Source organism: Lissotriton vulgaris, chromosome 10, assembly GCF_964263255.1.
Source record: "Lissotriton vulgaris chromosome 10, aLisVul1.2, whole genome shotgun sequence".
In the NCBI taxonomy this organism is placed as follows: domain Eukaryota; kingdom Metazoa; phylum Chordata; class Amphibia; order Caudata; family Salamandridae; genus Lissotriton; species Lissotriton vulgaris.
The window spans coordinates 418,795,020-418,809,676 of record NC_141698.1 but is presented as its reverse complement, the minus strand read 5'-3'; the positions used below and the strand labels follow the sequence as shown (position 1 = coordinate 418,809,676).

The following is a 14,657-nucleotide window of genomic DNA, read 5'->3' as shown; positions in this document are numbered from 1 at the left end:
AAGAAATCACTGAAGTTTCTGTTTATATTTCAAAGATAAAAAACTTAGACTTTTGCAGATCGCCTCTCTTTTTTAAAGTCTTGCTGCAATTGACAAAAGCCTCAGTTGTTCCCTCCCCAATACCTTTCTGATCCTACAGTTTTAAATGGGGGGGGGGGGGGGTCTACACTAAAACATTTGGTTCAAGGCGGGCTTCAAAGCAGAATGTTAGAAGACTTCAGCAATCAGGTATGCTACATTAAATGCCAGAAGCCAGAATGTGTAAGCGTAAATTACATTCTGTGTGTCAATATTTGTTCATAGCTGGGTAATAGCATTACTCAGCTGGGTAATAGCATTACTCAGCTGGGTAATAGCATTACTCTCTAAGAATTTTGATTCAGGTGAGATGATTGTGAAACGTCTATATTTGCAGGCAATGTTTGGGGTAAGGTTGGTCTGCCTGAAAAAGGTGTTTTTAGTCACCTGTGTGAAACAACTAATGACACTTCTATCTCTCAAGGCATGGTTATTTGGTGCACACTTGGTTGGACTACAACCCCTTCCTGGCTGTCCTGCTCACTTTACATAACACCACCTTTTCCACTGTAAACATAGGACATTTCTACTCACAAAAGTGCAAACATGCACTCCTTGAATGAAATAATGGACAATGATATCCTTGATCTCTAATGTGCATGTTATCCCAAATGCCTATGGTCAATTCCTCATTATAACTAAATGGAGATGAAAAAATGGCTGTTACAGTCATAGTTAGTAGAAGGAAACTTTTGCAACAGTGATAAAAAATAATACGGCATATGCCCTGTATTGATGGGATGTCTTGCCTGGGGGAATCAAGCAAAAAGAGAGAGCTTTAAAGACCAGTATGCTTTTGCTTACCTCTTTCTACTTACCTCCAGTGACTTGCTTCGCTCCTCCAATCCAACCTAGTGCCCTTCACCTCTCCCTGAACTCACCCGTTTTCACTTGCTCCCCATCAACCTATTCACATTTGTTCAAGTACAATCTTGTAAAACACACTGATGCCCACAGGACTGGTGATCGCTAAATAAAGCTATCAATATATACATATTGAAATAGTGGAATATGCATTAAATTTGAAATTCAGTACATTTCAGTTACACAATAGGGTCACAACATTCAAAATTAAACTAAAGAAAACTTGTTTGGGAGACACAAAGAGTATATTTCGAACCTTTTATTCAATTAGGCGTTCAACCTTACCTGGCTGCCCAACTGCATTCAATCTCACCATGAGATGCCTTTTGTTAGGAATATGTAAATGGACATCAGACAGCACCGTGTCACTTCGGAAAGTGATTTCATCCATTGTCGATTCTTTGCCTATCTCCACCATGGTAAACTGATTTCTCTTTTGAATATAATGAACTCTGAAAAAAAAGACATAAGGCAACTCTATTTATAAAAGTAATATTGTGGTTATCATTAAAACACATGTAATTGCCTTCAGAAGACTAGCAATGCCTTAAGCTGCTGTACAAAGCAATGTTCGCCCATGTGTGTATACTGATGGTCTCAAACCACCAATGACCATTTGTGAAAAGTGCTGAAAGAATTGCGAAACACTTACCAAGTTGCTTTAAGGTTTTTTAGGAAAGAAAAATCAAACGTTAGAAAGTGTTCAGATACAATTTTAGCTTCACGATCTCCGGTAATAGAATTTAGGGCTGTCGTGGGCGGTCCGAGGCAGGATACCGGAACACCTACGTATTCTCTCCACAAGTCCCTGTGGATATTAGGAAACACTCGGACACCCAGGTTGTCAGCAGTTAGTTTATTCAGCAAGGGCAAAAACGACATGTTTCGCTATTACGGCGTGATCAAGCCGTAATGGCGAAATGTGTTGTTTTTGCACTTGCCGAATAAATTAACTGCGGACAACCTGGGTGTCCGAGTGTTTCCTGATAACCACGGGGACATGTTAAGCAGGTGCATTAGGATCTCACAAACTTTGCTCTATTTCAAACTTTTCCTTACTGTTGATACTTTAACACAGAATATGTAAATGAGACTGACATCATTGCCCTAAATGGTGTCACAAGAGTTTCTGCATTTAGTGTCGTTTTCTGTATGCAATTAGTTGATTTATCTATTAGGAGACCCACTGATAGGTGATTCCTTTGTACTTTTCATATGTCAGCTGATGTGTGTGCTATCATCCTGGAAAACATCACACTGCACCTCAAGAAACGTCATTGGCTCCTCATTCACAAGCGAAGGCAATTCAAACTTCTCATTCACACATACAAAGCTCTTCACAACACAGGACCAGAATATCTGAACAGCCACATACATTTTCACCAATCCAGCAGACATTTACGCTCTGCCTCAATCTCACTGCACACATTCCCCGCACCTGCAAAAGGAAAACTGGGGGTCGCTCCTTCTCCTACAGCGCAACCAAGACATAGAATGGCCTCCCTCCACACATCAGAGCCTCCTTCTCACTTCTTGAGGTACGCAAGAACCTGAAGACCTGACTCTTCATAAAAGCACTTTGGGGACCACACACCTACACACCCGCCCAAGCAACTGGATACCCTCTTGGCTGATTAATGTGCTATACAAATCAATATAACATAACATAACATGTATGCATAGGAGGGAGGGTTTTGGAGCCAGCACTTGTTAGCAGTTTGCAAGTGGTACAGTGCTTCAACTGAGACCGATGCTGATTTATTTTAATTTACATAATCCTTTTGTTTTAATAAAAGGAATAAACATTGCCAGGTTGATCAAAGCAAATCATATAGACATTTCATAGTACAAAAATCACAGTCAATATTTCGGGGTATGGGAGTAAATTTAATTAGTACTTTTTAATTGAGAGACATGCCACCTCCAGCATAAACAGATCTCAGAATCCACACACAGCAACTATTCACAAATCAGTCATTCCACTACCCTTCAATCAAGTATCCCTCACATACTGTAACATGGGTATTCACAAATCAACCCCTTCTTCCAAGTTTCCATGTCAGGGCACATGGTGCTGCACCCTTTGGGGGATATATCTCTTGGGTACAGGTAAATTATATCTAGTTAGATCTGTAGTACCAATGAACCCCAATAAAGCTATACAGGGATTCAAAGGCAATGTTACTCTGAGGACCTGGGCTAATAATGTACATCACCTAAGCACTAACAGTCTACCTAAACAAGGCATGTCTGATATGTAAATGGGAATTAAATTCAGCGTGGGTCGTTATATTCTTCTTTACAGCTCAGTAAATAGCTTCCGTCCGGTGTTCCCACCATATTACCCAGTTTGGAGGTAGCAACCAAGTCTCACTTTCTACCTCCTCTTAGGTCCATAAACTCGTCAAGCACAGTACCCATTAACAGCTGCGTTTTCCTCAGAACTTTTTCTCTCCAACCTACCGCCGTTGTCACCAACTGAGAATAAAATTCATTTTAATAGCAGTCTCATGCAATTTCTCTTCCATATGAGAAATGTAGGTAAGTTCTATCACCAACAAACGATCCATTTAGCCAGATCAAAGATTCCTCAAATAGGAGTCTCTCGTTTAGAAAAACGACCAAAATACAGCTTCAGCCATGGTCTATCGTGTATAGCATGTATAGTATTTGTTATGACCACAGAGATAGATGTTCTTACTGCTACAATGTCAAGGCCGTTTAGTCTAGTTCAGTGGTAGTTGAACAAACCCTTGCAATCCTTTGTTTCAAAACATATGATTTTATTTCCTTAAATAATGATGTATAGCTGTAAGCAATAAGATGCAGTAGCAAGGAGTTTTTGGGAGTGTCTTGCAAATTCACAGAATGGCTGGTTGTTATAAATGAGCCATTTATGGTCCAACCCTCCAACGTAATGTCATGCCATGAAATAAAAGTGCCTTCTGTTCTTGAAACATTAGAAAATACATGCTTTTTGGAAATATTCAACTTTCTGTTAATTTTACTTTTAGCTAATGAACAGTGAGCAGTGATCTTTTGAGCTTTTATCTGGAGACAGACCTTGCTAATTTACTTGATTAACTGACTACTTTTTATTTGAGTAACAATACTACATTTGTGAATAAACCCACAAGGTTATTAAGTTTAGAACCTAACAATCACTGTGAATAAATGCCACCCACAAAAATATCTACAAGCAACTAAACTCACTAGAAAGTACTAATCCTAAACGCGATAGAGGTGCATTTAGAAGTATTGTAATACATTGAAAATTAACCACTTTGTTTGATAAGTGGGAAGTAAGTTTGAAGAGCTTTACAGATTTGAAAACTGGTGAAAATGTGTGTAAAAGTGAAAGAATGGGAAATGTTTCTGGACATCTTAAAAGGGGGTCTCTAGCTTCAGTATCTTGCCCTTGTAAGCACTTAAAGCTTGAACAGACATCTTTAATTTCCCTGGGTAAGAAAATGACATGGTTATATTTATGTGCAATAACAATTAGCTTGGTTGCACCATGCAGTAATGCCTTATAAATGAAAGAGGTTTTAGGAAGGCCATCCAGCTCTGTTTTTCCAGATTCCAAAAGAGACAAAACCATTGCTAGGACAACTGCCTCGAAATCAGATAGTCATTAAAGATGGTATACTTTCCTGAAAGTAAGTAGCTGATAACTAGCAGATTTTACAGTGGTCTTTAGGTGCAGGTAAAATCTCAGACAGACATCTGGGCAAAATACAAAAGTTTTTTTTTGCTAAGACTAAGGAGATGTTTTTGTTTTCACGTTCCTCCAACCACTTGTGCAGTAGTAGGTTAAACACTCTGCCATGTATTATCAAGAATTAATTAATCAGTTGATTACTTTTCAAGCAGTATGGGGACATCCCCCTCTCAATAAACACAATCAAGTGCCCCTGGTACTTAATGTCCTAAAAGTACTACACACATGAATAGAGCTGAATATTAATGGTTAGATCCAAACCTGCTCACTCGGACATTTGTTGGTTGCATGTGCACTCAGTGAACAAGTTGGAGGCAAAGATGTAAAGACTGTCTGATCCAGAGTTCACAAGTCTGAAACTATTAAAACAAGCATTTGCAATGCAATAGGTCTCAAATTAGGAAAGTTTGAGCTATTGGTATTGTAAATGACAAATTTTTTATTTATGTTTTGTTTTTGAAAATAGCGAAATTAATAGCTTTGTCATTTACAATGCCATTAGTTTTAACTTTCGCAAATGTGACACCTATACCATTTGAAATGCAATATGTGTTGTATTTACGTGACTTACATGTATTGATATTACAAATAACAATGGCTTTTAATTGTTTTTTAATCATTAATACTTAAATAAAAGGTATTGTAATTTATAATGGCAATAGCTTAAACTTTTGTAAATAACTTTTGTGAAGATTATGTTCAGTGTATTTTATTGTGACGAAAATCCAAGAACAGAAGTGAAATATTAACATATTTTTGTTACATTTGCAATAAAGCTTGAAACATTGGGAGAACATATTTGAACTAGTTGTTGTTGAATGGTTGCACAGATTTATGCTGTGGTGGCGCTGAGTGATGTTGTGATGGCGAACGAGTGATGCTGTGGCGTTTAGTGATGCTGTGGTACAGCATAGTGATGTTATGGTGCCCCTGAGTGATGCTGTGGTGGTGGTGAGTGATGCTGTATGCTATGCTATGTTGTGTTTTGATATCCTATGTTTTGTTTTGCTATGCTACGTTTTGCTATCCTATGCTTTGATTTGTTATGCTATGCTATGCTGTGTTTTGTTATGCTATGCTATGCTATGTTATGCTATGCTATGTTTTGCTATGCTATGCTTTGTTATGCTATGCTATGTTTTGTTATGATAAGCTATGTTTTGTTGTGTTTTATTATGCTATGCTTGGTTTTGCTATGCTATGTTTTGTTATGGTATGCTATGCTATGTTTTGTTGCGGTTGGTATGATTTGCTATGTTTTGCTATGCTATTATATGTTTTGTTTTACTATGCTGTTTTGTTGTGTTTTGTAAAGCTATGCTATGTTTTGTTATGCTATGTATTTTTTTAATGCTATGTTTGTTATGTTATGCTGTTTTGTTATACTATGCTATGTTTGCTATCCTATGCTTTGTTTTGTTATGCTATGCTATGTTTAGTTTTGCTTTCCTATGCTTTGTTTTGTTATGCTATGCTATGTTTTGTTGTGTATTGTTATGCTATGCTATGTTTTGTTGTGTTGTGTTGTGTTTTGCTATGCTCTGTTATGCTATCCTATGTTTTGGTATGCTATGCTATGTTTTGTTATGTTTTATTATGATATGCTTTGTTTTGCTATGCTATGTTTTGTTATGCTATGTTTTGCTATGCTATGTGTTGTTATGCTATGTGTTGTTATGCTATGCTATGCTTTGTCATGCTATGTTTTGTTATGCAATGATAAGCTTTGTTTTGTTATGCTATGCTATGTTTTGGTGTGTTTTGTTATGCTATACTATGTTTTGCTATGCTTTGCTATGCTATGTTTTGTTATGCTATGCTATGTTTTGTTGTGTTTTGCTATGTTTTGTTATACTACGGTTTGTTATGCTTTGTTTTGTTATGTTATGCTATGTTTTGTTGTGTTTAGTTATGCTATGGTATGCTTTGTTGTGTTTTGCTATGCTATGTTTTGTTATGCTATGTTTTGTTTTGCTATCCTATGCTTTGTTTTGTTATGCTTTTGCTATGTTTAGCTATCCTATGCTTTTTTTTGTTATGCTATGCTATGCTGTGTTTTGTTATGCTATGTATTGTTATGCTATGCTGGTGAAGGTGTGAGGGTGTGTGTGAGGGTGAGTGAGGGTGAGGGTGTGTGAGGGTGTGTGAGGGTGAGGGTGTGTGAGGGTGAGAGGGTTGTGAGGTTGAGAGGGTTGTGTCGGTGAGAGGGTGAGTGAGGGTGTGTGAGGGTGAGGGTGTGTGGGGGTGTGAGGGTGTGTGGGGGTGTGAGGGTGAGGAGGTGTGAGGGTGAGGAGGTGTGAGGGTGTGTGAGGGTGAGAGGGTGAGTGAGGTTGTGTGAGGGTGAGGGCAAGAGGGTGTGAGGGTGAGAGGGGGTGTGAAGGTGAGGAGGTATGAGGGAGAGGAGGAGTGAGGGTGAGGGGGTGTGAGGGTGAATGAGGGTTAGGTTGTGTGAGGGTGAGGCTGTGTGAGGGTGAGGGGGTGTGAGGGTGAGAAGGGGTGAGGGGGTGTGTGAGGGGGTGTGAGGGTGAGGGGGTGTGAGGGTGAGCGTGTGCTGTTGTGAAGGTGAGGGGGTGTGAGGGGGAGTGTGTGAGGGTGAGGGGGTGAGGGTGAGGGTGAGGGCGTGTCTGGGTGTGAGGGTGAAAGGGTGAGGGTGTATGAGGGTGAGGGTGTATGAAGGTGAGGGTGTATGAGGGTGAGGGTGTATGAGGGAAAGAGGGTGTGTGAGGATGTGAGGGGTTGTGTACGCCACTGCCTGCCAGGGGCCGCCACGCAAATATGTATCCATCCTCAGAGGATTATTATATAAAGGATATATATTGGTGTGGCGGCCCCTGGGGTTTGGCGGCCCTGTGCAGGTGCACAGCTTGCACATGCCTAAGGCCGCCCCTGCAAACACCTGCCTCCAAATCGTAGTTTAACTCTTGAGAACTTGTGAAGCGACAAGCTGGTTGTCTTTGTTTCTTGACATTAAGGTGTTTGCCTGCGGCTACCTCCCAGAGAAGGGGAGACCCACACTGAAGGAGTGAGCTGATGGTCTTTTCTTGAAGTGAGACACTTGTGTTGGCCTGAGCCTGAGCTGGATTTGAAGTAAGAGGCATTGATCCTGAATGCATCCCAGGATCCACACCAGGATGAACGTCAGCAAATTTAATTGGAGTGCACCCGGATCCGGCTCAATAATAGCTCCTTGATCCAGATGAACCACTTTGAGGGTCCTTCCTCTGCACTAATGAAAAGCCTGCAGACCGGTCTCTGTGATTTAGAGACAGTCTCTGCCACTGTACCGCATACACCTGAAATGTAATCTTGCAACTCAGGGCCTTGTCTGGGGGAATGCCAAGTGTTATGTAAATTCCCTTAACTATTATGTTTACTTTTGTGGAACGCACCTTACAGGCAGATTGTGTGAGTCCTGGACAATAACTCAGTAAGTGACCCAGACAATAAAGACTCCATCCATTAGAAGTGAACAGATTAGCTGATCGCCCTACCCCACCAGAAGGAAAATCACCGTAAATGTGCCCAGAATCATTCAGTGCAGTCAGATGAGAAAACCAGGTATAAATCGCTAGAACGCATCTCCTTTCCCATGGCCACATGACTGAAGGAGGAAGTCTCTCACCCCTGGCTCTTGTCTAGCACCTCTGGACGGAGGGCAGTTCAGCACAGCCTAGCAAGTGTCAAGTGAGCTCCGAGCCTTCCTTCAAGCCTTAGCCTTCTCCTCCCCCTCTTTCCAAGACATCCACACTGGGAGGTCACAGCCATCGCCCACCCATTAGAAACCTTCAGAGGGTCGTCTGTAAACCTGCGTGTAGGAGAGGAAAAGTCACAGCCAGCACCCACCCCATTAGCAACCTTCAGAGGGCTTTCTGCAAGTCTGCCTGGAGGAGAGGAAAACGTTGTCCCATCAAAGACATTGCTGTATTAAACCCCCTTCAACTGAATCATCTGAAAATAGAGCTCCCTGGAAATTCCCCCAAGCCCGGGCCTTCCATCGGATGCCTCAGGAAACCTCTTCATAGCTTTAAATCAGTGAATCTTTTTACTAAAAGGAAGAACGGCAGGAGGCACTGCCCCACAGCCACTCATTCACTGAATAACTGCATATCATGCGCACTACAGCAGGGGTGTCCAACATAGGTCAGGAAGGCTGGAACCCAAGACAGCACTTTAAGATAAGCAGTTGTGAGGACCATGAGTGCCGCTTAACTTAGCCTGCCCATTCATGTCACGTGGACCTTTGCTGCTTATACCCAGGCCCTGTGGACCCACGGGGGGCATCTCATATCCATTGTAGGCGTTAGACGGTCAACATCTGGATGTCTCTCCATCCCACACGAGTGAACAGATCATTTACAAGCCGCTCACGCAATCAGTTGAGCGGGGCGGGCAAGGCAATAACACAAGGAGAAACGTAACACAGCCTTTGAAGGCAGACAAGAAAGGGGACAGATATTTAGCAAAAAAAATCGACCACAGACTATCAGCAGAGCAATTCGTCCCAAGAGGTGGCTGTCGGACGCCGCTCCTGCATTAAACTTAGCAGGGATCACAGGAGAAGGGTATAATTTGAAAATGCAACCAGTCAAATTAAAAAGTAATAAAACAGCACTTAGGAGACCTCAAACTTGCACCTTAATTTAAAAGTTTACCGAGAGAACCTACCCAGCAATCACATAAAATAGCATAGTCGCAGAATCGGCCTGAAATAGGACTAATAAACACCACAAATAAGTAAAACAAGAAGTTACAACAAGTAATAGTATTTAATATACTTGCTGTGAACAATTTAAATTCATTTGGACAAACCGAACATCGCTGCCGGCCTGCGACCAGGAAGTCAGGCAAGCCGGGCGGGACAACCGGAAATCGGAAGTAGGAGGGCGGGAGCCTACCCCGCCTCCCACGGAAGAGCCGCGGCTGTTATGAGCACTGCAGCAGGCAGGAGCCTACCCTGCGCCCCGGTGCACTCGCCCTGAGAAGGAGGGAGGAAGAGTCCTGCTGCCGGCGCCTTCCACGAGGCTCCCAGGAGTGAGGGAGAGCCCGTAGTAACCGGCATAGAGGAGCCCTGCAGCTGCCGATGAGAGGAGAGCCGCCGCACCAAGGAAGCCGGTGAGTGGGGCTTCGCCTTGTTGCTGAGCTGCGAGGGCAGGGGGCATGTGTGTGTGCGCGTGCGGCGGCGGGGGGCTCTGTATGTGTGTGAGCGTGCGTGTGTGTATGCGTGTGTGTGTGTTTAAAAGAGGCCGATGACTGTGGAGGGGGGGAGGGGGTGTGTGTGAGCAAGCAAGTGTCTGTCTGTCTGTGTGTGTATATGCGCGCGCATGTGTGACAACTTCAAGAAATCGGAGGGAAGTGCACGGCGCGGCGCGGGACGGAACGTGCGCGTTCGCGCACCCAAATCCGTCAGAAAAGCTCGTAACACCCTCTTGTCCCTGATTCCCATGAGACGGGCGGCTAAAGTTGTCGAGACTGGACGCATCCTTCGGATGCTAACTCCAGCTCGACCTAAAAATGAGGAAGAAATCCATCTCATAATCATGCCACCATAAATAAACCAATTTAAGCCATCATGTAAATCAGATCTTGTAGTCTAATTTATCAAGGCTAACTAAGGATCATTTTACACGCGCTAGGATACTAATGCTATACATTGTCAGCAGTAAAAAGTTGCAATTTTTCTAACAGCTGTAGATGGGAACAATGCCCTACTTGACATGTTGACACACTGTGTTTCTCTATGTACAACTAAAATGAAAAACTTGTTTTAAAAAAAAAAAGGGATCCGGAAGGACAGACAGATGAACACCTTCACTATCAAGCATACAACAAGCAACTACTTGCACCTGGTGTGCTGCACACTCTGTGCTGCAGCTGGCAGGGAAATAGGGCAGGTAACTACATATACAACCAATTGCTACTGTTTACTGATTGAAATGAGCTGCCACACATGCCTACATATATACACATATATATGGCATGTCAGTTTTTTGGTCCACAGTTACTCCACTACACTGGATTTAATATGGGTATCATTCAGGGGAGGGTGAGAATAGAATGAAAGACATTCAAAGAAATTGAATAAAACTGGCACTGGCTATCTACAGAAGCCGGGATCCCATTTCAAATCCTTATGTGTAAGATTATCCATTAGAAAAACCGTATTTGGCCTATCCCTTACCATCTCGGTGGACAGTGGAACCTCCGGAAAAACCTAGACTCAATGCATCTGAAAACTACAAATTACAAAAACTCTTAAGCCTGAAGCAATCTTTCAATGATGTTGCATCCAATAACCCCCCTACAACAATTTAGAACTCAACACAATTTCCCATCTATTAGGAAACTGCTGAAAACTCATCCCTTTCATCCTTTTCTAAACTAATTTTGACCCTATAGTTTCTCTGACCTCACATTTTAATGACTCCGTTTTTAAGTTTACTGTCATACTATTATCATTTATTTACATTTCTTTATAAAGAACTCCTATTACAGCAAAAGTGAAGCAGCGGGATAGAACAATATTAAATAAATAAATAAAATCTTAGTAGAAAGAATGCATGTGTTTTAGGTTGACCTCTACTGTATGCTCCTGCATCTTGTTCTGTGCTCTAGGACGTATGCTAAGTTTGAGCCACACAAAACCTGTCACATAAGGAAATAAAAAATCATGTCCCTACTGAATTTTTTTATAGCACTACAATGTGAATTAACAAGCTCTGAACACTTTGGAGCAGGGCACATTCAGGAGTAAAGAGAAAACAGTTTTTGTTCCTTACCCATACTGCCGCCTTTATACTGTTCTATGTGGATATTGCACCAGGGTCACAGAAACCAGTTCTCTCTATTTACCATAGGCTAGGTGAGAGGCAGCCTGTTCAAGTGTTAAGAAAAATACTTTTCGGAAAAATATATAGTGAAGAACAGTGCAAATGTCACCCTGTTCAAATGAAAGCATTCCCTGCTACTTTAGGGATGAATGGATTGTGCATATTCCCTTAGTTTAAAGGCTACATGGGAACCTTTTCCCCAAAAGCATTTGTGCAGCCAATAGGGCAGCCATTGGCAGTCAGATTTTTGGCTTTGTCAGTGGTTATTTTGTCCTGACTTTTGCAAAATGTTATTATTGGGGAAGATGATAGCTCCTCCTCAATATTATAAAAAATAAAATAAAATAAAACACTGGCCAAAAGCGAAAATAATTTTGGGGCTCAAAACCAACACCTTGCCATGTTAGTCCCTGGCACATAAAGGAGCTATGTTCAGTGTTGAAGTACTCCTTGGAAAAGGGCAGAATGCGGTCACTCACAGTGAAGTTTGTCAATTGCTTATTTGGGCTGACTTACAGTAACGGGGAAGACAATGACACAATAACTGATGAATGGATGAAGATGGCTAGCTGAAAGCTCTTTTAAATTAGTATATTACAGAAAAAATTTCAGTAAAATCAAACGATCTTGGCTAACACCAAACCTAAAAATAGCTGAAAGAAGATTATGACCATGCTCCACACATTATCAGTAGCAGTAGAAGATATATGTTTTTTAAATTTCCTAGGATGTTGGCAAGTTTGGCGTAGGTACTGCCCATGAAGAGTGCAGTAAGAATCCACATAATTAAACCAGCAGTGCTATAAGATGGCTCTCTAAAACAGAGAATCACATCTATAGGATAGGAGCGGAAGAAAAGTGAGGTAAAAGAGCAAGAAAGCTGGAAGATACCCATAACGGTTAAGAGAAAGGGAAGATGCCAACTCCACAAAGTAGTAAGAGCTGTGACTGAGAAGCTTTGTTCAAAGGGGCTAATCAGGAGCTCAAGGAGGGATCTAAAGGATCAACAGTGCAGACACCTACTTTGTGTCACACAAGCAAAGTCTTCAAAACGTAGGGTGCCATCATAAAGGGACCCACTCTGTAGAGGCACTCGGTCAAAGTCACTGGTTTTGATATACTACAATATCAGTGGCTCAAGTGCCTGAACTCGGTTTCAATGAACAATTTATTTATTTTATTTATTTATAAAGTTTTATATAGCGCGAACTTGAACCCAAAGGATATCGGAGCGCTTTACAATTCGAGGCAAAAACAAAGTCAATTGCATCATCTGCCTGTATGGTTAAACATCATTTTTTTTTTTCAGTCAGTCAAAAATTTACTTTATTTGGTTTATCACAACCATAAAGTATACATATACAAATTTTGATCAAATAACAGAAAGATAAAATTCATTTTCTTAAAATATATTTTCTATTTCCTTATTATAAAACATTATATTTCAGACCCATCTTTAAACTGTTTCAGCTTTTAAAAACAGAGTCATTACTATTTTCATAAATGTTACCCCGCGACATATTAAAATGTTCGAATCTGCTCCCATCCATCTGGTAACTGCTTGCCTGCAGGTACGGATCTGCAACATATTTAAGACTGGTTTCAATAAAGTTCTTCTCTCGTCTTTTGTTGACTCGCATGTACACAGGAGGTGACACAAGGTTTCCGTGTGGTACACACATAGTCTACATCTTGGTCCCTGGTGTGTGTCTTTCCATGACGGAATCAAATCTTTCGAAAAGTGATCACCTAGGCTGAAAGACATGAATTTTATTTTTAAAGACAGCCGGAAGTGTTCCAAGAGGTAAGGTTGCGGATTTAAGCGTTTATACAAATTTAAAACAGTCAATGCGTGTCGACGTTTGGCCACGGTCTTTTTATCTTCTATCAATGATAGAGCTTTTGCATTTAGTTTGCAAATCTTTTTAAAGGATGATTCTTCTAGTTGACTGTTCCAAGTCTCCTCTACTTTGAGGGTTTCTAGGGATGCTCGCAAATCCTCACCCCATGAATTGGGTTCTTGTTGGTCATATTGTTTTTTGATTTCTTGCCAACATAGGCTATTTAATGATCCTAGTTCCGCTGATCTCAATTTCCAGCACCATTTTGCTAGGACCGCTTTCCTTTGATATATTTGATTTTGCAAACCAAATTCCAGTCTTATTTGTGCTGGAGCTGATCCTTTGTAAAGGTTAAACACAGATTTATATATTTTTGTCTGGAGGGTGTTTAAAAGGTCAACTTCTTTCCCATGCCATATTTCTAGTCCATATGAGAGGGATGGTAATACTTGGGCTGCCATTACTTTTAGGAGATGATCGTATGATGGGCATTGCAATTTCTTTTGAAGTGTTCTGTACGCGAAGCTCAATGACTGTGCTTTTGCAACAATGTTTCTTTTTTTATATAGAAGGGACATATTTTTGCTTATTGTAACCCCCAGGTATTTGTATGATGTTGTTTCCTCAATATGTTTGTCCTTTGTATACCACTTGAAGGATCGACCTCCTGAGCCCGCCAATCTCACCACTTTTGTTTTTTTGGTGTTTAATTCCAGACCTTCGTTGTCAAAATAGTCCGTTAATTTGGATATTATTCTTTGGAGGCCTATCGGAGTTTGACTTAAAACTACTATGTCGTCTGCATATTGTAGATAAAGGATGCTTTCGTTGGCCAATTTTGGTGGGTGTCCGTTTACATTCTGCAGTTGGTTTTCCAAATCTGCCAAATATATATTAAAAAGGCTAGGAGAGAGCACGCAGCCCTGTTTGAGGCCATTTCTCATTTTTAATTCTGCGGATATTCTTCTCCCATCACCAAGCTTTACTTTTGCCCACGTTCCGCTATATAAGGCTATTATAATATCAATTAAAGCCGGCGGGAGACCCCAAGTTTCCAGTTTTTTCCATAGGCCGTGTCTTGGAACTCGATCGAAAGCGGATTTCAGATCTATATAGCAGGCTATTAATCCGGTCTTCCTTTATCCTGCTCCTTCGATTAGTAATGACAATGCGGAAAGATTAGTTATGCAGCACATACCTTCCATAAAACCCGTTAGGAATTTAGGTACTATTTTGTTTTCATTTATCCATTGTCGGAGGTGAATCAATATGCAAGATGCAAAGAGCTTTGCCTCCTCGTCAATTAAAGCTATTAATCTGTAGTTC

At 41.1% G+C, this 14,657-nt stretch overlaps 1 protein-coding gene across 2 annotated transcripts in view; it reads right to left on the bottom strand.

The window, feature by feature from the left end:
- METTL22 (methyltransferase 22, Kin17 lysine) overlaps positions 1-14,657 on the bottom strand; it is a 243,238-nt gene that overhangs the window by 182,043 nt on the left and 46,538 nt on the right. For both annotated transcript variants that reach the window (XM_086941264.1, XM_086941265.1), the window contains exon 2: positions 1,228-1,394. In XM_086941264.1, the coding sequence (XP_086797390.1) occupies positions 1,228-1,360 (133 nt within the window). In that variant the 5' untranslated portion in view covers positions 1,361-1,394. The remainder of the gene's footprint in view (positions 1-1,227; positions 1,395-14,657) is intronic.